Source organism: Pleurodeles waltl, chromosome 3_1, assembly GCF_031143425.1.
Source record: "Pleurodeles waltl isolate 20211129_DDA chromosome 3_1, aPleWal1.hap1.20221129, whole genome shotgun sequence".
Classification (NCBI taxonomy): Eukaryota; Metazoa; Chordata; class Amphibia; order Caudata; family Salamandridae; genus Pleurodeles; species Pleurodeles waltl.
This window is the reverse complement of record NC_090440.1, coordinates 898916881-898942978: the sequence shown is the minus strand read 5'-3', so window position 1 is coordinate 898942978 and position 26098 is coordinate 898916881. Positions and strand designations below refer to the sequence as shown.

At 45.2% G+C, this 26098-nt stretch overlaps 2 protein-coding genes across 3 annotated transcripts in view; one reads left to right on the top strand and one right to left on the bottom strand.

Annotated features, from left to right (window-relative positions):
* Positions 1-18607, bottom strand: part of AIRIM (AFG2 interacting ribosome maturation factor) — a 79516-nt gene extending 60909 nt beyond the window's left edge. For both annotated transcript variants that reach the window (XM_069223878.1, XM_069223879.1), the window contains exon 1: positions 18479-18607. The gene's annotated coding sequence lies outside the window, so the exon portion shown is untranslated. The remainder of the gene's footprint in view (positions 1-18478) is intronic.
* A 14-nt stretch (positions 18608-18621) lies between these two features.
* SNIP1 (Smad nuclear interacting protein 1) overlaps positions 18622-26098 on the top strand; it is a 59917-nt gene continuing 52440 nt past the window's right edge. The window contains exon 1 of the mRNA XM_069223875.1: positions 18622-18912. Within this exon, the coding sequence (XP_069079976.1) occupies positions 18731-18912 (182 nt within the window). The 5' untranslated portion in view covers positions 18622-18730. The remainder of the gene's footprint in view (positions 18913-26098) is intronic.

The following is a 26098-nucleotide window of genomic DNA, read 5'->3' as shown; positions in this document are numbered from 1 at the left end:
ATAATATTAAAGGTTTAGGTTCCCAGCTTTCAGTAATGACTCATTGGGGGGATTCAGCAGGGGTTCCCGGGTTCCAGTAATGATAAAATGGGGGTCCACAGAAGTCAAAAGGTTGGGAACCACTGGACTAAAATAAATTTGCCCCCACAGGGGAGCGACCCTTGCGTGAAATTGGTGCAAAAAAAAAAAATTCCCCGGTGCCTAGTGGTTTCTGCCCCACTTGGGGGTAGATCGGCCAAATAAAAATGGCCTAAAATAAATTCTCCCCCCCCAGGAACGACCCTTACCTAAGGGGTCACTCCCAGTGCGTGAAATTGACGCAATACAATAAAGATCCCTGGTGTCTAGTGGTTTCTGCCTAACAAAAATAGGCTGATCTGCCCCAAAGCGGGGTGGGGGGGGGGGCAGAAATGGTCTAAATACAATTTGCCCCCCAGGGGAGCAACCCTTGCCTAAGGGGTTGTTCCCCATATATAAAAAACAAAAGTAAACATAAACAAAAATATATCCCTGGTGTCTACGGGTCTCTGCCCCACGGGGGAAGATTGGCCTAATAAAAATAGGGGGTCAGAAATGGCCTAAAATAAACCCGTCCCCCCCAACCTTGCCTAAGGGGTTGCTCCCCTTGCGTGAAATTCACCTTAAAAAAACACCCTGGTGTCTAGTGGTTTCTGCCCCCCCTTGGGGGTAGATTGGGCGACTAAAAATTGCCCCCTAGGGGAGCAACCCTTGCCTAAGGGTCGCTCCCAACCTCTATAAAAAAAAAAAAAAGATCCCTGGCGCCTAGAGGTTTATGCCCGCCTAATAACAATGGGCCGATGTTTCCCCGGGGAGGAGGGGGGAGAAAAGACCTTGAAAAAAATTGCCCCCCCCCCCCTTGAAGCCTCTCAGGCCCCCTTCACATGATCGGAAGAGAAATGGTTTGCATTTCGATGGGAGGTGGCCTCTGATGAGGTCAGCGTGCAATTGCACGCTGACATCATCCGATGTCACGGGGGCTCGGGGGAGGAGGGGGCTGTGGAAGGGGAAGGTCTTCCCCTTCCATCCCTGCCCTGGGGGGGTGGGCGGGAAGCCCAAGCTCCCTCCGAGCTCATGTGCCAGGACGTAATGGTTATGTCCCCCGGACTGGAGCACTGTGCCGGCGGACTTAACCATTACGTCCCCGGCAGAGAACGGGTTAAAGCATGTATGCAGTTTATTGGCATGATTCTATCTTTATTTTCGTAACTCTTGCAGTTTCTTTTTTAACATGCTATTTTAATTGCATTTATCATTCAACCCCCACCACACATCAGACATGCAGTGTATCTAAAATTAGACGTCCTCATTGGCATTTATTTTACCGATCCCAGAATGTTTTAATGCTGATGTGTCACTGAAGGTTACATACCGATATCTGCTGCAGGTGCATTAACCACATTTCCATTCATGGCAGGTAACAAGAACGTGACAAAGATTTCTTACTTAACTTTGTAGACGGTATAATAAATCCCGAGTAGCCGGCCTAATAGGTTGGCATATTGACTGGCTTTCTGTACGTAACCCTTGGCAAAACCAAATTAACAAATTGAGTTTCTATAAGCAAGCTGCACACTGATCTGTACAGCAGTAGCATTACCAATAAGGAATTTTACCAGCATGTAATCTGGTGACTTGCAGCTTACACAAACATACATACACCCAAGTCACCACAACAGGTGCATTAACCCTCTGTACAGAACAGCATTAGAATATAAATTAGAAGTCACTTACCAGCACACACACACTCATGATTATATCCGCACAATAACATACCCCCTGTACAGCAGGCAGATTACCCCACTGATTGTTTTTATCAAGATTTAAACATACTTTTGTCAACTTCCTTAGACAACTCTGCTGCCGCTATAGTAAGCCACCAAACAATTCCACCAGGATTCTATTCTGCAACCAATAGGTTACACTCAAATTACTGCAATGGGTACTTTAAACCACAGAGCTACGTGCCAAAGTACCAAACCTATACTCAGCAACATGTCTGCTGATAATTTCTTTGATGACTCTGCCTTCCCTTTGTCTCATTCCCTCGCTAATTCTTTTAGTGGCCTTTTATCACTGCCCATCTCTTTCTCACACTTCCTAGTACTTTTGTCCCTCTTCTTTCTTGGGTAATATTGTTCTGTACCCTCCCTTCTGTTTGCTTCTATTTTTATTTATTTTCTTAACCTGTATTCAGTGTCAGGTGGTAAACAAATATTGTTAACAAGTGCAAATAACCTCAGAACTGTGGTAAATGTGTGAAGCAGATGATTCTGCTTTCCAGGAATGTCTGTGGAATTGAAACCAACAATAAAACATTAAAACAGGCAATGGTATTTGGTGTCCTACCACATGGAATCACTGACTTGCACAAATATGCACAGACTGTTTCATACCTCTATGCAATCTGCTTCTTATTTTCTGCCCTTTGATACATATATCCTATGCCTCTGTTTACATGCTTCAAAACATTAAATTCAGAAATATTAGCTTTGCCAGTGTTTGTTCTAATTTACCATCAGCCATGTTGGAAAGTTAAATTAAAAATCACAAAATGTTTGCTGGTGGGTTGCACCGCAAGCACACACAGGGGCAGCCATTTTGGAATTATTTTTTTCTTTATTAGAAAACAAACCCATTCTAACATGGCTGCCCATGCATCTATATGCATTGTAATTCGGCGGTGGCCATTATGGAGTTTGTTCAGTTCAATGAAGACATGCACTCGCAAAGACAGCAGCATGTCTTGGATCCAAGATAATCAAATTTTATCCCCCTTACAGGCCGGTTTTCGGCCAAAAACTAGCAACATGGATCAAGTCTTCAGGCTGTCATTATTATTCTGGAAGTATGTCACCCTATCTAAGCAAAAACTTTATGTTGCTTTTGTAGACCTAAGATCTGCATTTGATTTCGTCCCAAGAGAGAAACTATGGGGAGTACTAAACAAAATCGGTATCCCAGGGAACTTAGTGCATCTAATTAAAAGGTTACATGAAAAACATTTGCACAAGTTAGATGGGGCAATCGGGGGGAACTCGCCGACAAAATAGATATTAGGAGAGGAGTGCGCCAGGGCTGTGTTCTTGCCCCAACTCTATTCACATTATTTATTAACGAGGTGGTGCAAGTCGTTACCAACTGCCAAAATGATGCTCCATCCTTGAATAACTACAAAATTCCAATTTTGTTATTTGCTGATGATTCCCTCCTGATTTCCAGAACTCCTATGGGTCTCCAGGTACTTGTGGATAAGTTTAGTTTGTTTTGTGGTGACTATGGACTTGAACTCAATCATAGCAAAACTAAACTTATGACCCTGGGCTGTGGCCCCACCAAGAGATATTCAATTCTCTACAATGGAACCCCCCTAGGCATGGTAAGCTCCATAGATTATTTGGGGGTGAGAATTAGCAACAATCTGCATTGGGGGGCCCAAATCGATAAAAGTTTAGCTCTTTTGGCACAGAGATCTGGGGCTATTTTACGCTTCCACAAGTCCACCTCTGAGAGAGTGATTACTCCAACTATTAAAATCTATCGAGCTAAGGCACAGAGTGCTGCGGTCTATGGGGCAGAAATTTGGGGGTCCTCGAGCACTGGCAAGCTTGTAGTGGGGGAAAACAACTTTGTAAGGTCAACTTTGGCTTGTCCTCGTAATACCCCACTGCTGCCAATGTTCTGGGACCTTGGCCTTTCACGCATCTCAGGTGTAATTGCCCTACGACCATTGCTTTTCTGGGTCCGTGTATGGACCACCCCTGAGCTATCCACATGCAAGGAATCTATTCAAGACATCCTAGATAGACCAAATGTACTTACCATTCCTTGGTTTAACCACATCTCAAAATGGTTTCATAGATTGGGTCTTAGTGAGCTCTGGAGCCATCCAGAAAGTATAAGGAAGGATCAGAAGAACCATTTGAAAACTGTTTATTGGATATATGTCAGGGAAAATTACCTGCTGTGCTCAACACACGGCAGATTGACTTCACAATTTTTTGATTTCAAATGGTATCCGTATCTGGAACCATTTATGGATATAATTCTGGACCCATTAAGTAAGAGTTTATACATTCAGTTCAGATATGGTTGCCTGCCTCTTAAATCTTATGGTAGTACATGGAGTTTGACTCCAAGACCTGATCTTTGCCCTAGTTGTAATCACACTTCAGAATCTAGTGTACATTTTATGTTTATATGCCCTTCATATATGATTGCGCGACGGAAGTGGCTACGACCTGTGTGTAGAAATATGGGGATAAGACACTGCATTGTTGACTTAAGGATCATGATGAGGGATACTTCCCTCCCTCTATCCTGTGCGGTTAGCAAGTATATTGTAGCTGCTTGGCACATACGTATTAGTTCCCTGGGGAAAAACGATGATGAGGAACAAATTTTAAAATTGTAAAAGAAAGGGAATTTTTTTTTTTTTTTAAAGTGTTTTAGCTGTTAAATTTTAACTATGCACCTAAGACTGAAATAAAATCCAATGCTTAATTTAAATGATAGGTACTAGGGGGTCAGGTGCATTTTTAAGGAAAGTAATTTTATGTGTTTTAAGGTTGAACATATGTTATTCTATACTATTTTTATCCTTTTGTAACCAAATGTCCTTTTCTTTTTCATTTAATGGTTGGCTGTTTGCTTTTATGGTTGAAAGTAACCGAATAAAGCTATGTGAACTTGACAGCAGCATGCTCTTTTAAAGGTAAACCATTTACTTTGAATATGCTTGTTTTATGATGCACTGCTTTCACCTGAAATGTACCCACTGTGAGGAAAGAGGCTTTTTGCAGGTTTCCCCCCACTTTTTGCCCCCTTTGCTGCTGTTTTTTTGTTTACTTTGAGAGTGCATCAAGGCCTGCTGTCCAGACCTCATTGATGGTGTTTAGTCCCTTTACAAAATTTATGTTGAATTGGGTGTCCCTACGTCCCTGGAATATGGTACCAGGTACCAAGGGATTGTAAGGCAGAGTGTCCACACAAGATTGCACCACTGGTTGTGCCACCCTGTGTGTGACAAAGTGAAAACATGGTATGCTGCCTGCCACTGCAGACTGGAAGGCAGTGTCACACTGTCAGTTCGACGTTGCCAACACAATTAATGGCAATGCCACGCTATCCCATAACAATATATGTATCTCCCTTAGGGAATGCCTTTATAGCCCTATGGCAAGGATTTGTGTTTTGTTAAGAAGGACATATATTCTAATATGTCTTTACACAAACACTTCCAAATTGGTGTGTTGTCGTGGATAAAGTTAGCAGCCCCATTGGCTAACACAGGGTTACCAGTTGGCACCCCAATCCGGCTAACTCCTGAATGGGAGTACTAAACTAGGTCATGTAAGGTATCAAATTAATTGTTTAATTAAATGCAACTTTATGGTCATGTTGACATTTATGTCAATTTTAAACTTAAGCAACTTAAAAGTTGTGACTCTGGGCCTCAACTAGTCCAGTAACCTAAAAAAAGATATGTCAGACAAACAGCTTTCTGACCGCCTGGGGAGACGGATGAACGACTCCCAGGCTCAGGAACAAAGGCAGTTGCTGCAGTGTGAGGTGGGATCTTCTCCCTAGGATGGCTACTCAGGGTGTTAGCCAAAAGACAAGCCTCAAAGGGGAAGCCGCTTTTGAATGGCAAATGGTGATAACATTCCAGGGCAGCCTGCCTTTTGTTCATGTATGCAGAAACAGAGAGGGAAACCCATTGTTAGAACCTGTTTTCCAGTGACCATGAAGCCCTTAGGCAGCCACACCTCTGGGGTGGGCTACCATGCCCCTGATGACCAAGGAAAGGTCGTGCCATCTTGGAAGGGGAAAGAATGTTGCATTCTTGGATATCTAGAAGCCTTACCTGAAAGGGACTTTGTCACTCCAGAGTATCGGTCCCACTAGCCCATTGGCCAGTGATCATGTTGTCCCCTTGGGACACTTTCCTGAGATAGATATAGCACCCCAGCACCTTGAACTTCAGTGCGCAATTAATTAGAAGAAAGTACCAAAGGAGGACCAGTCTGCTGGGATTGAAAGCACACAAAGAGAGCCTGCACCAGCGGAAGGACTGCACCTGCTGCACTTTGGGCTAGTAAAGTTAATTTGTATCGTGTCTGCGGCTCCTGGCTTAGAGAAAAGTTGATCCCCAGCCCTAGATCGAAGAAGTGACTCCAAAGGTCAGTCGACTGCCCTCTGGAACAGCACCGTTGACATTAAAGATGCAAGAGCCCAAATTGCCAAATTGGTAGCCACTGCGGAAGTTTTGCTGCTAAGTTTGGAGATGGACGAAGTTGCACCCATGTCTGCTGGGCCTGGGAGTGTTATCTGTTCTCGGATTTGTTGCCCAAGAGGGACACTAGCACCAACCAAAGGTTTGCAGCCTGCCCTTCTACCATTGCAAAGAAGGTGTTGTACACCAAGATCGGTGGCCATAGTCACCCAACCTCACATGTGGACCGAGGACTCACCCGGATCTTACCCCCGTCAACTGCACAGTATCAGGAGCATCCTTAAGCATCTTTTACCTGCATCCCTCGGCATCAGGACCACTCCACTGTTGTCTATGGTGGTTGTCCAGTAAACTTTGGATTTTTCTTCACAAGCGCTCTGGTGGCCAGGTTACTGCCCAAAGTATCATTAATGCCTCCTAGACCTCTGCCCTATCGAAATTGGTTGCCCAACTCGGTCCTAGTTCCCTGACTCTTTTAAACTTTTCACTAGTTTACAAACTTTTCTGTTGGTCAGTGCTTGTTTGTGGTTGATATAAAAGTTGTTTAATGTTTTAAAAAATCATATTTTTGGAACCCTCTGGTATTTTGATGATCAAAGACTCTAAAATTTCAAAAAAATATGCTCTGTTTTTATAAACAGTTGTTGTGTCTCTTGTTGTGTGACTTTCTTATTCCGTTGTTAGTTGCTGTTAAATGCTTTACACAGATACCCAGGGTTGAGCTTGATGTTAAGTAAACAAGCCTGACTGGACCCAAGACGGTATTTGTGTGTGTATTGCATAATAAGTCCCCCCCCCCCACCAGCCACATCATATAGTACACCCAAATCCTCACACCAATACGTTGCTATGCCCCTTGAATTGACCGAAGGCTGGGTCCTGCACCCAACCCACTACTGGCAGTCCTTTAGTCATGCACAGCAGGGGTTGGTTCCATGCCCTGACCTTCAATCAGACCTAGTGAAGCAGCCTGAATGTCCCACAGTCCTTTTTAGGTCGAAAGTGCAGGTGTTTTGACCTGTTATATCTATTGTGGGCTTTTAGCCACGCCCACCTCATGCTCCTCACTTTAACTTGTGCATGGGCTTACCTTTCAAAAATCACTTGATGTAATTGGTAATTGCTTTACGTTTCTCCCGCCTTTAGGCTGTTATTGTCGCGGTTTGCAGACTGACCGAAATATATGGATTATTACACGATTGCCACTATACTTCAGCGTGGGAGAACTATTTCCTTTGTCTCTCACCCTCGTGCTGCATGGCAGCCATGGCGCTCACAGCACGAACAGGCACCAGAGCATGAACTCGATCTGCAATATTAGAGCGCTGGTCGTATTGTCCACAGTTACCTAATCAGAGTAATTTCTTGCGGCTCTCCCTTTAAAACACTTGAAATTGGTGAATGCTTTACCTAATCAGAAGTCCTCAAAGCGAAAGCGGCTCTCCCGGCACTGCGGGAGAGCCGATGCTACACTATTCACTGCACTCCCATAATGCAAGCATTCTTCCTCAAAACATTTTTGCTCGTAACTCAACCTGTGGTGGTCCTAGGCAATGGGACCACCTTCAAAACACTGACCACAATCTGCTCCTTCAGGCTACTTCATCTCTGGTCCCCACACTATGTTAGCAAGGACTACAAAATAATAACTCCTACCACCGTTTATGATCTTTTTCAGCTTTTAAATGGCTGGAACGTTAGTTTTACAGCTGGGAGAAGTTATATTGTATGGCCCTTGTTTGTTACATCATAATAGTTCGGCTTGCCTTGAAAATGTGTAATGGACTGTGCCCTTTAAAATGCTTAATATATAGTCATACTGCATCACTTCCTCCCATTCTATTTTTATGTGGTTATGGTCTCTAAGGGCTGATTGCATGGTTACATCACGATACAAAATAAAATGATGGACGGAGTGTTGAAACCTTTCAAACACTCACAACCAGTCACAGATCTGGGTTTAATCTATTGTTATTTTGCTTGCCACATCACTCCAGTTTGGACCCAGCCATATGCGAATCAATCTTGACCCTGATCTGCATGAGAACAGTCCAGCCCGAACTGCCAGGCCAGGTCCACCCTGGACAGGAAACACGCATCTTGGGACCAGTTTAGGGTATCACCCTCCATCAGCCAGGCTAGCTTGAATCCAGTGGCGCAGTGAGCACGGGACCCACGTGAGGGCATAGCTTTCCCACATAGGAGGACAAATGCAAAAAGAACAGATGATGGACAGAATGCTGAACAATGCAAACATTCACCCTAGTCACAAAGATCTGGGTTTAATCCATAGTTTTTTTGCTCACCACCCCAGCCCAATTTAGACCACGCCATATGCAAATCAGTCTTGACCCTGCTCCCCATGGGAACAGTCCAGCCCGAAATGCCAAGCCAGGTCCTCCCTGGACCGGAAACAAGCATCCTAGGACCAGTTTCAGGGTATCACCCTTCATCAGCCAGGCTTCATACTTAGCCTCATATTGTTAAACTCTTTCAAACATGTGTGCACTATTTAACTGGAACCACTGTCAGTAGTTCAGTGTGACCTTAAAAAGTTTATTTACAGCGCTCAACCTAATAGTTAAGGCTTTTCATTAATGAACTATAAATACAAGTTCGAAAAACATTAGCATATGGACACACATATTAACTCAACTGCAGACAGTTCCCTTATCTGTAAACTGGTAGCTAAAGGGTTTGTGCTGCAGGGGGTTCGGCCTACTTGTCCCAATGGACAAAATAAACAATGAACATGTGTGACCCTTGACCCCAAACAATATGTCCCGGGCGTCAGGTGATAGGTAGTCCACATTTCTGAGGTTTATATGATAATTGTATATTTTTTATAATCTCCCTTTATTACAGTAATGACCATAATTCAGGCCAACTTAACATACTTATTACACTATGACTATTTGAACACTCTTGATATGTTTGGGTGAACCTTATAGTTTATTTCGCTCATTACTACTCTGTAACTGTCTTGTGTCTTTTTGTGGGGAATTGTGTGAGCAAGCCTGCAACTCTGATGGTGGGGTGGTGAAAGTGGTATTCTATTGGAATTAGCATGGCAGATATAAATTAGGATGCAAAATGGCAATATTTTCATTTTTTTGCTGCAGATACAGGAAGAATGTAAATGGAAGTGCTTTAGTTATATGCAGGGCCGGGTTGACCAATGTATATGCAAGAAAAGTCCAGTTATTAATTTACAATGCCAATAGCTCTAACTCAAGCAAATGCAATACCTATTGTACTGCAAATGTGTACTATAATTTTAATACGAATTAAGCTATTTTTACAAAATGGTTTTCCTTTTTCAAGGTACAAAGTGTCAGCTGTCCGATCACGATTTTCTTGAAAATCATAATTTCACTCTGGGGGACATTTTTTATGTCCCTATTTTCTACAACTTTCAATGCAAATGCACCCCATCACTCCAATGGGGATATAGCATCTCTCATAGCGCTACCTTTGAAGTGGAATTTTTCCACAGTGCGAAAAATCACAATTTTGTACTAAAGTACAATGCTTAGGACTGTAGGAAAAAAAATCCAATCATATGCGTCAAAATCATTAAATATGTGAAAAATCAGGATTTGAAACACTTAAGATATACCTAAGTGTCACGTTTCAAGCCCACCTGGCACCTTTTTGTTTAATGCTAATATCTTATAAACTACTGCATCGGTTTACAACAAATAAATAAAAACTTTTGAGTAAAGTTCTCCTTTCATGTGAAGGTTAACGTAAATCTATTCAGCTGTTTATGCTGTACCTCTGACATCACATATTATTTTATTCCCCCTCAAATTGTCTCCCCTGCATGGAACTACGTTAAAGTTAAGCTGGACCTTGGCTGACAAAGCAAAGTAACTGCCAAATCTGGTGAAGATACTGCCATGGGGGACAAAAGCCTAAGCAAATTAAGATGCCATTTCCTTTCTGGTGAATAGTACAGTTGGAACAAAACTGCACACAAACACACACCTTTGAGAAAACGGAATAATTATACTTCAATTATAAACTTAGAGTGAGTGGTCCGAATGTGACCCGAGCGTCAAAGGACCTCTACACATGGACTCTACAATCATTATGTGCAAGGACTATGCAAAATTTCTACTGGATTCAAATTAATTATAGTATGATAATAAGATGTTGATTTAACACAGCTATAATAATTGTTAAGACCAATAGTTGAACTCACATTATAAAAATGAGAAATATAATTTTGAAAAATGAAGGTGAATGCTTAGTGATGCTAAAGGGCAAACAACTACAAAGAAAAACAAGCATTTGCAATGCAATAGGTCTCGCATTTGTGAGAGAGCTATTGGCATTGTAAATGACAATGGCTTTTACCCACGTGTTTTGATTTGGAGTGTAGTGGATGTATGCCAGGTGCCACAGCAACCCTCCCAGGCCTGTCGCTGCAGGAGAGAGGACACAACAAGGCCACCATCCTGGGAGTGTTTTTGCCTCATTCCTACAGACTGGCTGTGATACGCTAGAGATGCAACCCTTTCTAGTATGTTTATCTAAAGTTTTATAGCACCAAACAGGCCAAAAAGAGGCACATACTTGGCATTTAACCCGGAAAATGAGGGGGTCAAAAGAGTTAGTAGCAAAGAAAAGAGGCAGCCATATATTTCTGTGTGTTAAACTTTTAAAGGCATTATTCCCCTACATTGGCAATACCAGCCTATTTTTATTTTTTTTAATTGACCTCATACGAAGAGAATAACAGAAGAGACAGCTTAACTGCAAATGAATTATATCGATTTTTTAAGAATGGCATCTGCTTTGTAGCGCTATGAAATGGCAGAACCTGTATTAACAAGCAATATATTTAAAAAAACAAGTTATTCCCAGATTGCCTCAACACGCACCAGACAAAGATCCCTAGGGGAGAGGATGTTGTCTAAGGGTCAGAGCTGCCGAACTCGGAGCTGAGGAACCCATTTGAGTCTCAGCCCCGGCTCAACATCCTGTGATTCTGGGCAAATCACTTAATGTCCCCTTGCTACAAAAAATGAATGTGCTCTTGTGTAACTGGTGCTCAAGAAAAGGGCTGCAATACCTTTGTCTCGAGTTTACGCTAACTGAACACTATTTGAGAAGGCCAAATTTACATCCAAAGGCTACATGTTTTTTGCTATCAAGCGTGAGGCTGTGAAGTGCTTGGGTCTGGAGTCATGACTCCTTTTCCAACATTTTGGAGACAACATCTTTTGCCATCTTCTTTCCTAGAACTAACCTATGTGCTTGGTTAGTGACCCTCCAGAGGATATCAAGAGCATGTGCTATCACCTAGTGTTAAGCTCTACTCAAGTCAGTTTGTTAATGCACCCACTGCAGAGGTCTTGACAGATCGAGAATATCACAGATAACAATCCTGACATAGCTTTTTCACCTCTTCATCTCTGCAAGGTTGATACAAAAGAATGATATCAATTTTGATAAGAATGGCACCTACTCTGCAGAGCTATGAAATGGTAGAACCTGTATTATGAAGCGCTATGTTTAATAAAAACAAACTATTCCCAGACTGCCCCAACACGCACCGGACAAAGAACCATAGGGGAGAAGATGTGGTGTAAGGGTCAGAACTGCCAACTTTGGAGCTGGGGAACACCGTTTCAGTCTTGGCACCGGATCAACATCCTGTGATTCTGGACAAATCACTCCTTGCTACCAAAAAGCAATGTGCTCTTGTGTAATGTAACCAGTGGTAAAGTTCCCGTAAAGCACTGTAATACCTTTGTATCGAATTTGTGCTACATACAACTGCAAAAAAAAAAGCCCCCGCAAACATTGCAAAGAAACAGCAAGGTGCCTGAAACCAAGGAATACGAAGAAAAAACATACTGCCATGAGCAAAGCATTGAGGCACAAATAAATAATAGTGCGCTGACACTAAAGTACCTTCCCGAACGTGCAATTATCCAGTGTACAAGGTCAGTCTCCAAGGTGGTAACAAAACAGCCTCAAGGCAGGAGAAATGTAACGAATTTACCAATAACATCAAGGGATTTTGAAAGGCAGGCCCAGGAATGAATTAGAATAGATTACAACATGTCGAGAAGAGCAGCACTTATGCGCTGCTATGCTCGACCTAAAAAATCGCCAACTTATCAAAGCATTCCTAATTTTTTTTAAAACACAAAAAACCTTGTCTGCAACAGGCCCGGGCCCGTTTACCCAACCAATAAGATTCAACGGCAGGACCGGAGGCTTCGGATTATGCTTTCTCTTTCATTTACTGACAACACAGCAGCCAATGAAAAACAGTAAAATCTTCAAACTACATATCCCATGAACACTAATCCATCCAATCACGGCTCTTCCCTGTCGATATAAATAGCTTTCACACTAGAGTCCGCCCTCTTTCTTTGCTGCTGCAGCAGCCAGATAAGTGTTTCTTGCATGATCTACTTTTTCACTTTAATATTGTGATATAACTTTTTTAAGCGTGTGCTCCTTTTTGTAAGTTATCGCGCTGTCACACTAATTTCTTTCAGGGATCTCTGATCCCATATTTACGCTGGGGTGGAGCGGGAGCGAGGCCGATGGAGGGTTCTCCGTATATTGTATATTCAGAGAACGATGTCCTCCTTCTATTGTGCTTGACACGCATGAACTTTGAGCCGAATCAGAAGTTTTTCATTTTCCGATCAGCTCAACGCGTGTAGCGAGATTCAGTGAATTCTGTCAAACACTATCGCCTGATTGGGCTGCAATAAAACGTAATTAGGGCCTGGCCCAGGGGGAATACAATCTTTGATGTGCTGTAGCAGGTGGCTCCCTCCACAGATATTTACCAGCTAGGCAGCTATATTGCTGCTTTTTTCCTTACATTCAGCTGCACCTGCTTCAGGGTTCTCACCCCCGCTTTAATTTCTCCATACCTCCCAACATTAATACCTTGGCGTACTACGCCAATGAAGAGAAGCAGTATCAGGAGCTGCATGGAGCTAAATGGAGGAAAGATTGGTGGAGGGACTTGGACACCATATGCAAGACTCCGTGAATTGGGCTCTGGTCAAAGCCTTAAAGCCATTCACTCAACCCCTGACTAACTTTGGCAGGAGAGAGCTCTTGGGAAAAGGTAGTCAGCAAGCTCGCTCTCAGATTTATGAGCCTTTGGAGGTTTCTAGCCTCCCTTTGCAGCACTCTGGGGGAGCTTCCTCAGCTGAGATACTGGCGCAAATGGCAGCTTCAGTCCTGCGTGATCACTAGTATGGAATTTTTTTCCCACAAAAATCTGCAAGTCCCATCTGCAAGTCCCTTCTCCAAGCCCTCGCAAGTTGACTTGCAGGAACAATCTTCTTCTAAGTCTGAGTCGGACGACTAGCATACAGATTCCGTCCCGCTCAAAAAGAAGCACAAGTCTTGTCATGTCACCCCTGACGTACCGGCCTCGAATGGTCGGACTCTCCTCTTCTCCCATGAGGATATAATTCATCCACAGTCTACAGAGTGGATCCCTAGTGCTGAGGTGGCCTGTTATGTGCAGCATAGACTGCGCAAAAGTTCTGAAAAAGAAGCGTGCAACACTCTCCGGTCGGAATGCCCCCGACCTTCATTGGTTGGCAAAGTAGCAGATACCCCAGAGTAGGATCCCCGTAGGTAGTCGTTCCTGAAAAAAAATCAGCAAGGACCCCAAAAAAAGGACTTGACCGTGCTTGGCATGGGTGTCAAGATAAAATACTGGACTTGTCAGGCCTTTAACAAAGATCTTGGATTTAGCTATCTAATCCACAGAAACAAATACCCCGCTGGACCCTCAGGTAGTGTTAGAATGGGCGCAACACACTGTCTTCTGGGCAACGCGAAATGTGCTGTGTCAACTGAACGTAGGTGCTCTTTCCCAGTTCGCTTGGATCCTAAATTGGCAGACTTGGCAACTTATAAGGCTGGTTCGTTAGCAAACGGTATGCTTTTTGGCAATATATTCATCAGGGATTTGGGCAACTATGTGGCAACGTTCACGGTGTTGGACAAAGCTCAATCCAATATAAAAAAAGGTTTTCAACAACGCACTTTTTGCCCGGGCAGGACGCTTTAGGGGCCGAGCACCAGGCCGTAGATTTCAGGCTTCCAGAATTGCCACCCAAAGGGGCAGCAGAGGTGCATGAGATTCTTCGTCCTGCTATTCCAATCGTTCCAGAGGACGTGGTCTTTCCTCTAGAGGTTATTGTGGAGGAGGTTCCCCTCAAGACAACAATCCCACAGGTAAGGATAATTCCCTTCTCTGAAGTAGTTTTTGGGGGGCAGAATTCAACAGTTCCTCCTTGCATGGCAGAATATCACACAAGAGCCGTGGGTGCTACAAACTGTCAAGTGGATTCTACTAGAGTTTTACGCTTCTCTGATTCAGAGGGTTATTCCCCCTCCTCTACATTTTACCCTTGAAGATCGCTCATTTATCGAGGAAGAGATTTTTGCGATCATACAGAAAGGATTGGTGATAGAGGCTACTCATCATCCTCACGGGTTCATAAGCACGATTTTCTTAGTGCAAAAGAAAGGGGGCGGTTCTCGTCTGGTGTTGAACCTCAAGCAATTAAATTCTTGGATTGCATACTGCCATTTCAAAATGGAGGACATACATCTTCTCTCAGATTTGTTAAGAAACTGCGATTGGCTGGTCCATTCGGACCTCAAGGACGTGTACCTTTCGGTGCTGGTTTTTGCACCCCACAGATGTTTTCTTCAATTCTAATGGGGGTCCCACTGGTTCACCGCTCTCCCCTTTGGGATGTCCTCAGCTCCTTGGTGTTTCCCCAACCTTCTTTGCCCGGTGGTACAATTTCTGAGGGAATGAGGAATGAAACTCATTATCTACCTAGACGACATCCTAATTATGGCTCAGGACAAAGATACGATCCTTTGTCATCTCAATTGGGCGGTACAATTATTGCAAGATCTTGGGTTCGTCATCAACTGCGAGAAATCCAACACGGTGCCTTTGCAAAATATGGAGTTCTTAGGTTTTCAGATAGACTGGGTCAAATGCCTGTTACTTCTCCCTCTGAGGAAACGGGATTCGACCAAGAGGGAGTTGAGGAGAGCCGTTGTCTCTCCGACTATATCATTGATGAAGTTGGCATGACTTGTCGGCCTTCTTGCATCTTCAATTCAAGCAATCTTTCCAAGGCTTCTGCATTACAGGGCTCTTCAGAGACTAAAGATTTTACATCTTCAGAAAGGTCTGCAGTATTCGGAGTTGGTTCCGCTCACGGACGAAGCCATGGTCGAGATATCTTGGAGTCTCTCCCACATAGATGCCTTGAATGGCAGAGCGATTTTTACCTCCACGCCGGATACAGTAATAGAGTCGGATGCCAGCCGGTGGGGCTGGGGAGCTTGTTGCGGCTCAGTGGAGACAGGATGTCATTGGTCCCCCAGGGGAGTTGAACTTCCACGTAAATTGTCTGGAACTCTTAGCTGGGACGTTAGCGATCAGATCACTTTCCCCTTGCAAAGTCCAATGTTGCATCCTCCTCCGGATGGACAGTGTGTCCGCGGTCCGCTATATCAATCGTCTAAGAGGGAATAGATCTCGCCTTTTAGCAGAGATCGTGAAGGATTTTTGGCATTATTGTCCGCAACACCAAATTGTGGTGATAGCGGAATACATTCCAGGTCGTTCCAATACAACAGCGGACTGGAATTCTCGCTTCCTGCAGGATGTCAGCGATTGGAAGCTCAAACTGCAGATTTTTCATGGTCTTCAGCTGCAGTGTGGAACTTGTCAAGTATATTTATTAGCTTCCCGTTTGAACAAACAGGTTCAGTGTTACTTTAGATGGAGGCCAGATAGGCTGGATCCTCAACCGACGGGGTTGGATGCATTCCTTCAACATTGGCTAGGGGACCTGCTGTTGCGTTTCCCCTCTTCGCCATGATCTCCGTGTCTTGGCCCAAGTACTGCGACATCAAGCGGAAGTTATCCTGGTGATGCTGTGTTGGAGAGCATAACCTTGGTTCCCCTTTGCGATGGCCCTCTCGTGCGACTTTCCAGTGATGCTGCCAGTGTGCGAGGAGCTTCTCAGGGATCCATTGGGCAAATCACAGCCTCTGATTCTATAAGGACTATTGTCCCTGATGGCTTGGAGACTTTCAGGAGATGATGGTAAGTGCCTTGAGTTCTGGAATCTTCACTGTTTTTCTTATCACAATCTTGGGCCCTCTCCACTCATAAAAGATATGAGCAAGCCTGGAGGAAGTGGCTATGTTGGTGCAGTGAAAAGAGTCTGGATCCCGTGGGGTCAGAGATTCATGCCATAGCCAAATTTCTCTCTGATTTAGCTTCACAGTGTTTGGCTTACAGGACAATCAATAACTGCCGTTCAGCTCTTTCGGCTGGTCATCCCCATATTCAGGGTAGACAGCGGGAGCATCCTTTAATTTGTAAGATTCTAATGGGCATTTGTATGGTAAAACCCCCTCAACCGAAATATTCCTCTTTATGGGATGTTAATATTGTTCTTTGATTTCTTAGAGATTGGCATTCTAACAAAAACCTCTCCCGTAAACAATTGTCTGCGAAGCTTGCGATGTTACTGTGCTTACTCTCCTGTAGAAGAATCTCTGATGTCAGGGCTTTGGATTTAGCAGGTAGAGTATTTACTCCGGAAGAAGTATCTTTTTCCATTACTAGGCGTACTAAGACTTCATCAAGGTGTATTTCATATCCATCTTTTCCACATAATAAGAAACTTATTGTAGTTCAATGTATAAAGGTTTATGAGGATTGTACTGGATAATTTAGACAGGAAGTTTCTGGTCAATTATTAATTTCTTTACAGAAACCTTTTCGACCAGTCACTGCAGCAACTTTGGCTTGTTGGGCTAAATGGTTATTAGCAAAAGCAGGTATAGATGTAAACATCTTTAGAGCTCATTCTGTCAGAGGAGCTATGGCTTCTAAAGTGTTTTCAACAGGAGCAAGATTGGAGGATATTATGGCAGCAGCAGTCTGGTCAAATGATTCTACCTTAAAAATATTTGATCACAAACCTATTGTTGCTGTAATATCTGAAGTGGTGAATAGGCTTTAAACTAGCATAATCAGAAGCCTCCGGTCCTGCCACAGAATTACAAATTTTCTAGCTATTGCGTCTAGAATTTTGGATTTGATTAAGGACACGGAGGCAAGGATTATCCCGCCCTTCATAAGTTTATGCTATGCATGCTTTGCATGATATAACTGTGTTTATTAAATACTAATAAAATTAATAGTTGATAAAAGTACCCAACAATATATAGATAAATATACATATCAGTTTTTGCTTGTCTCCTTCTGCAGAGGGGCGAATAATACTGCTTTTTGAAATTTCTCTGGTTGAGATGTTGGATCAAAACTGAAGTGTGTCTGATCTTCGGATGAGGTCGCCAGAAGTGGCTGTCGAACGGATGGCACGTTCCAAGAGTGCGTGGATGGACTGGTGTTGTTTACGGCAAAGAAAGAGAGTGGACTCTAGAGCGAAAGCTATATCGACAGGGAAGAGCTGTGATTGCATGGCTTAGTGTTCATGGGATATCTAGTTTAAAGTTATTATTTTTCATTGGCTGCTGTGTTGTCAGTAAATGAAAGAGAAAGCATAATCCTCGCCTCGGTGTCCTTAATAGAATCTAAAATTCTTGACACGATAGCTAGAAAATGTTTAATTCAAGCACTTATTCGGCCATATTCAAGTGGTGAATCAACAATCTTTAAAGAACAGGAAACTACGGTCTGCTCGGTAGTGGGACAAGAATTTATCCAATTCAATTCAGGAACCGCAAATTAATCAGAATACACTCAAACAGCCTGTCCAATGCGGGTGGGGTGGGTCATTTTCCGACCGCAGACCTCATCGCAAGAATACCAATTCTACAATGAGAACTTTCCATTTCAGCGGTCTTCTCGATCGCACGGCGGCCATATTGAATGGGGTGAGCGCGTCACAAGTGTTGGACAGAGGTACAGAAAAACGGGCGTTCGCAGAACACCTTTCGCAGATTGAGCCATCCAACGTACGTTGTTTGTAATGTTTGGTCTCCTATTCACAGGACGACAATCAGAAACACGTTCACTACGGCCACTATAAACTAAAGATCATATGGTATTGAAGAATGCGGTACGCCTATTTTGAATCAAGAACAATAAAATACAATGGCGCATATCCAACTAATCTGCCATGCATAACGTAATCTATGAATTTTGGAAGTTGTCACCTGAGACACTTTTTGGAATGCAGTGCGTGTAGCCAGGCGGTCGGTACGGAGTAATATACGTGAAGGCGAAATAACAGCCAATCCACATGGCGTTTGCTTTCGAGAATAACTGACCCAACTAGCACAGCTCCTCTGACACACTACTCCGGAAGCGGAAGTGTGAACTTGTGCGGTATCTGCTGTCGTCAATAGAGCGCACTTCCTGTTTCCCTGCCGGGATCGGTTGTTGTGGTTGTTTGGGTTTCTTAGACGATGAAGGAAGAGAAGGCGGAGAGGCGACGGAAGAAGCGGCTAGAACGGGGTTCCTCCTCACCCCACAAGGTTTGGGTGAAGGAGGAGCCGCCTAGTCCATCCAGGTACAGCCGTCCGCGGTCCGGAAGCGGGTCCCCACCTGTTCCCATGCATCAAGGGAGCCGTCAGAGGAGAAAAAGCAGGTGAGGATTGTTCAGGATGACTTTCATCACATACAGGAATTGTGGACGCAATCCATGGGAAAAGGGTTTAGGCTGGTGGATGGAAACCATCGGTATATACCTTCAAATTCGCGGGAGGTTGCTTTTTCTTAACACAGGACAGTTATGTACTCACTAGTGAGGTAGAAGTGTTTACTTAGGATGGCACAGAATAAAACTGAAAGATTACGGTAGTTTAACATACAGAAGGGGAGCATTCTTTTTTTGTTAGACAGATGCTGGCACAAATATGATAAGTCTCTTGAAGATGGACAGGGAGTCCTAGTAGAGTTTCGAGCAGAGCTGCCGACTTGGTTAACACGTTTTGACTCCCGGTGTTCACACAACAGCACCTTCAGATTCTGGGGTGATCATTTAATTTTCAAGAGCCTTAGATGATACGGTGACCGGTCTTGTGTAATTTATTTTGGTGTTCATATAAAACGCTATGGTTGGAGGTGTGTGAAAGATGGGCACGCAGTTTATAGTTTTTGGTCAGCTGGCTCTTGCATCAGGTCGACAAGTCACTTCATGGCATTTCTTATTATGATAGACCTCCAAGGTGGTGACCACACGACAGTTGTCAGTTCTGTTTTTGTTCATGGCTCGGGGCAGGCTTAGTTTGGCGGGGGGAGATGGTCAGACCTGCTTAGATGGGTTCTGGTATGATCACCCTTTTTTTGAATGTCATTGTGAGATGTTAAGCTGCCCTAGTGTGTGTATAGTTTGGACCTGCAGTGGTGGAGTAAATTATTGCTCTGATGGCCAGCTGAATGTTGATTATCCCGTCAGTAACTCCGTGCCTGTTACGATGACGTTGGCTGGTTTGTAGCTGTGGACTGAGCTGGGTGATGGTCATGGCCTGTAGTAGGTCTACAACGCAAATGCCTTTACAACGATTATGTCTTCACCATGCATGCCTTTACTCCGAATTTCATTGTAAAAGTGTGAATCGTTAAGCCATATGCGCTGTAAATGTTTCACCAGTAAATATAAGTATTTTACAGGTAAGTATAAATACTTATCTAGCTCGCTCTCTCATATATATATATATATATATATATATATATATATATATATATATATACACATTGAAACCCTTCTAGTCAAAAATTTTGTTAATGGAATTATAGGCTTTGTCCAGGGATGTAAAGGTGGATGCATAGTTTCCCTGTTCTTTAAGGAAGGGTTTACCAAAGAGGCTGCCGGGCCACGGCACATGCTTCCAAGAAGGCCAGGCCACCCAATTTAGGATCAAACTTGCATCAGTAGTGATTTGCACTGTTCTGTCAATATTGCACAGATGCCCAGGAAGATTTTGGCTCTCTGCACCCTGCCAGAGAGAATCCCATTCCGTAAACAATGCTCTCTCTCAAACACTTCTTGAGAGTCCTTCTGTGGTCTGGCTTTAGGGGTTGAGGGGTGATGGGGGAAGGTTTGCGAACAAGAGCCTGGTCAGAAAAAGAACCAGGGCGTATACTGGGGTTCAAATGAAAATCATAATGTAAAACAGATAAAGAACCATAAGTGCCAATTGAAAACTCTTCTACAAGCAAGGAATACAGAATAGGTGCCCCAGCATTAAAAGGGAAATTAGAGTTCAAGGAAGCGGAGGAGACCTCACACTGATGATAAAACAAATATATATTGGCAACAGGTGGAGCCCACTGTGTAGCACTAATGATGGTGAGTAGTACTGACTCTGTTGAGCAGGGTGTAAGGCTCTGTGATGGATTGAACTCCCTTTGGAGCTCAGAAAAATAGTCTTAATCTCTTGTGCTGTGTGTTCTGGCACTGCGCATCTGCTTTTCAAACTGTGCATAGTGGTGCAGAGAGAGAAGAAACCAGAGCTGATAACAGGAGTGCTTAGTTTCTCCTTGGCAGTCGATGGACCGCTCCACACTGCTCAGTATTTGCGACCACTGTCTCATTAGCCCTACAGAGAAGAAAAGGATTAGAAATCCTACCAGCGTAGCAACTCACAGTAAAAGCCCTACGATAAACATAATTTGCATGTCAACAGTGCAAACTGGTAACATTGCACCTACAACACACCGAAATGAGAGGCATGTGAGGCATACTTACCTGCTGCTGGAGTTGCAAAGTAAGATGTAAAGAAAGGGTAAGTCGCCTGGATGTTTCATGACTGGTGCTGGATTGTGGCTTGGGACTTCTAAACCACATTTTATACATAAGTGTTATGGGAAATGTATGTTTATTGTTGGCTGACTAATGTGAGTTTCTGTTGGATGAACGCCTCATCAGCACCAGACATCGCCACTGCCATCCCCGAAGGCTACAAGATCTCCAGAAAAGACCGCACCAACCAAGTAGGAGGAGGTATCGCCATCGTCTTCAAAGACTCCATCAGCGTCACCACCTCCACCGAAGACAGCCCTCTCGCCGCTGAACATCTGCATTTTCAAATTCGCACCGACCCCAGGACCACCCTCAGAGGATCCCTCGTCTACCGCCGCGCCCCCCCCCCCCCCAGACCGCGCGCCCCTTTCAGCGACGCCATCGCCGGCTTCATCTCCCCGCACGCCCTCGCCTCGCCCGACTACATCCTCCTAGGCGACCTCAACTTCCATCTGGAACAGAACAACGACCCCAACACCACTGCCCTGCTCGCCAACCTCGGCCTCAAGCAACTGGTGAACACCGCCACCCACATCGCCGGACACACGCTCGGCCCCATCTTCTCCGCCAGCAAACACATCTTCTTCAGCCACACCTCCGCTCTACACTGGACCGACCACAGCTGTGTCCACTTCACATTCCGACGCGAGACCCGCCACCTCCGCACTCAACCCACCCCTCGTCGACAGTGGAACAAGATCCCCGAAGAGCAACTCTTCTCCGCACTCGCCGCCAACCAACCCACCCTCACCACCGACCCCAACAACGCAGCCCTCAGCCTCACAAACTGGATCTCCAACTGCGCAGACAACCTTGCTCCCCTCAAACGCACGCATCGACAGACCAACACCAAAAAACCTCTCTGGTTCTCTGACACCCTCAAAGAATCAAAGAAAACTTGTCACATCCTCGAGAAGGACTGCCGCAAGGACCACACCGCTGACAACATGACCGCCCTCAAGAACGCTACCCGCGAACACCACCAACTGATCCGCGCTGCCAAAAGGAACTTTATCACCGACAGACTGGACAAAAACAGCCACAACAGCAGAGAACTTTTCAGCATTGTCAAGGAGTTCTCCAACCCCAACACCAATGCCGTCACACCCTCACAGGATTTGTGCAAATCCCTCGCCACCTTCTTCCATCGCAAGATTAGCGACCTCCACGACAGCTTCGGACACCAGACCCAACCAAATATCACCGAACCCGCACCCCCGGCCTTCTCCCTCAACAACTGGACCCACATCAACACTGAAGAAACCAAATCTATCATGAACTCTATCCACTCCGGCGCCCCTTCGGACCCCTGCCCTCACTTCATCTTTAATAAAGCCGACGACATCATCGCCCCGCACCTCCAGGCCGTCATCAACTCTTCTTTTTCTTCTGCTACCTTCCCTGAATGCTGGAAACACGCCGAAGTCAACGCCCTCCTAAAGAAACCTATGGCTGACCAGAGCGACCTGAAAAACGTCCGCCCCATCTCTCTCCTGCCTTTCCCAGCCAAGGTAATAGAGAAGACCGTCAACAAACAGCTGACCACCTTCCTGGAAAACAACAACCTGCTCGACCCTTCACAAACCGGATTCCGAACCAACCACAGCACGGAAACCGCCCTCATCTCAGTCACAGACGACATCAGAACCCTGATGGACAACGGTGAAACAGTCGCCCTCATCCTCCTCGACCTCTCGGCTGCCTTCGACACCGTCTGTCACCGCACCCTAATCACCCGCCTCCGCTCCACCGGGAACCAAGGCCAGGCCCTGGACTGGATCGCCTCCTTCCTCTCAAACCGTTCCCAAAGAGTTTACCTCCCACCGTTTCGCTCAGACCCCACCGAGATCATCTGCGGCGTACCTCAAGGCTCATCGCTCAGCCCGACACTCTTCAATGTCTACATGAGCCCCCTCGCCAACATCGTACGCAAGCACGACATCATCATCACCTCCTACGCCGACGACACCCAACTTATACTCTCCCTTACCACGGACCCCGCCAGCTATTGGACTATTATTGTTTTGTTGTTGTACATGCATATGAAATAAATATCGTTTTTTGTATTATATTTATCTTGACGGTTTTGGTTGTTTTATATTGTAAACAACAGTGTATATCAGCTGTAGCTCGTTTTTTTTTCTTGTGTTCAAGTATTTCTCTGGATGGGCTACACATTATACCAGGGACCCTCGATAGTTTTCTCTCCCCGCCAGCGCCAAGACCAACCTACGAGAGGGGATGAAGGACGTCGCAGATTGGATGAGGCTCAGCCACCTAAAGCTGAACTCTGACAAAACGGAAGTCCTCATCCTCAGCAACACCCCGTCCGCCTGGGACGACTCCTGGTGGCCCACGGCACCGCACCGACCCCCACAGACCACGCCCGGAACCTCGGCTTCATCTTGGACCCCCTTATCACCATGACCAAGCAAGTCAACGCCGTGTCCTCCGCCTGCTTCCTCACCCTCCGCATGCTCCCCAAGATCTTCCGCTGGATCCCCGCCGACACTAGAAAATCCGTGACCCACGCCCTCGTCACGAGCCGCTTGGACTACGGCAACACCCTCTACGCTGGGACCACCGCCAAACTCCAAAATCGCCTGCAACGCATTCAAAATGCCTCGGCCCGCCTCATCCTCGACGTACCCCGCACACCTGAGACACCTGCATTGGCTCCCAGTCAGCAAAAGGATCACCTTTCGACTTCTCACCCACGCACACAAAGCCCTCCACAACAAGGGACCGGAATACCTCAACCGACGCCTCAGCTTCTACGTCCCCACCCGCCTCCTCCGTGCCTCGCGCTCGCTGCCGTCCCTCGCATCCGCCGCTCCACGGCGGGTGGGAGGTCTTTCTCCTTCCTGGCAGCCATGACCTGGAACTCCCACCCCACCAGCCTCAGGACCACTCCGCATTCCGGAGACTCCTAAAAACCTGGCTTTTCGAGCAGCAGTAACCCCCCCCCCCCTTTCCCCTAGCGCCTTGAGACCCGCACAGGTGAGTAGCGCGCTTTATAAATGTTAATGATTTGATTTGATTTGTTGGAAAACAAAGTGCTGTAAGAAACTAAAATAGTCTCCTCATGCCCAGATTTAGAATTGAATGAAAGCAATACTTAAAGTATTTGATTCATGAACAGTGATGTAGCTAACAGATTTTGTTAATATTTTTAGGTTCGTGTCTGCAAGTGCAGGCACTAGCGCATGTGCCTCGTTCGTGAGACTATTTTGTTTGCAAAAAGGGCTTGGAACCCACCTTTCACTCCATGCTGCTCTGTCTGTAGAGCTTGCTTGTTTTTGTTGGATTAAGCACGGCCAAGGCTGCTGCTCCCTCCGTAGTGCTTTTTTGTGTGTGTTGTTCTGTCTCCCTTGTGCCCTCCAGTCATGGTGCAGAAAGCAGGCACATTCCTGCAGGGCTACTTAAGAACACTTTACATAATCATCTCCTCAAGAAACGGGCTGCAATATACACTCCTGTCACAACAGGTATGCAGTGACACATTGCTTTGCTTATTAAGGTGCAAGCTGTGATGTGATAGTGTGTTGGTGCACTGCAGTGTTTGTGCCACCTGGCAATGTGCATGACTCTGAAATTAGTGGTTGTTGTTTCAGCATTGCAAAGAAGAATTACAATCTTGCTGTTTGTTGCAGTTGTTATTAATTTGAGCCAATAATATTCACACTCACACACTGCTATTGTTGTGTGCATTAATTGCTGCAGAAGTTAACATAATGTAGCTAGCAGTAATTAATACATTTGTATCCCGGGCAAATAAAACTCATGATTGGAAAACGCAGGGTAGTGCGTAAATACTATAGCTGATATTGCCACACAGTAGAGTACACCCAGCGTCTCTGAAAGAGGCAACAGGTAAACTTGCAGATGCACGTCTGTGTTGTGTAAACATGCAGGCTTTAACCTCTTAAGTGCGGGTGTCGGCCACTGGCCGACGCCCACACACCCTCCCTGGTGCGGGTCACGACCAGTGGGCGACACCAGGAAGGGCATTAATAAATCCTCGGGTGCGTCGCACCCGAGGATTTTATTTATTTATTTTTTTTTCCCCGGGAGACACGGAAGCTACTGTGTCTCCCCCCGCCCCCCACCCGCCCCTTTGTGACGTCAGCGCGCCGCGAGGCACGCTGACGTTGCAAAGGTGTTTTCCCCATGAAAGCAGGAAGCAGCCTTGCGGCCGCTTCCTGCTTTCATGGGGAAAACGGCCTTTTACACGTTCGGGAAGGCCTCGTAAGAAAGGGGAGAGTCTCCCCTTTCTTACGAGGCCTTCCTGAAAGTGTTTCCTGGCCCCCGGTCGCAGCTGTGCTGCGATCGGGGGCCAGAAACAGTTTCAGAAGGCCTCGTAAGAAAGGGGAGAGTCTCCCCTTTCTTATGAGGCCTTCTGAAACGGTTTCCTGGCCCCCGATCGCAGCACAGCTGCGATCGGGGGCCAGGAAACCCCACTAGACACCAGGGATTTCACTTTTGGGGGGCGGCCCCCCCCCCCCCCCGGCATAATTTTCTTAAAAAAAAAAAAAGGTAGGTGCCCCCCCCCCCCCCAGGGGATTTAAAAAAAAAAAAAAAAAAAAAAAAATGAAATGACAGGGGGTCGCCCGTGGGCAGGGTGACCCCCTGTGGGGGCAATTTTTTTTTAGATGTTGTAGGGTTTCCCTGGGGGCCATTTGGCCCCCAAGGAAACCATACAACAACTAAAAAAAAATATATGTATATATATATATCTATGTAGATAGATATATCTAGGTACATGGATATATCTATAGATATATCTATGTAGATATATATTTATATATATATATATATATATATATATATATATATATATATATATATATATAGGTAGATCTGTATCAAAGAGATTTATAAAGCGCGCTACTCACCTGTGAGGGTCTCAAGGTGCTGGGGGGGGTGGCGGGGGGGAGGGAAAGGGGCTAGGAGGTTCACTGTTCAAAAAGCCAGGTTTTGAGGCCCTTCCTGAAAAGAAGTAGGTTTTGGGTCTTGCGAATGTGGGTTG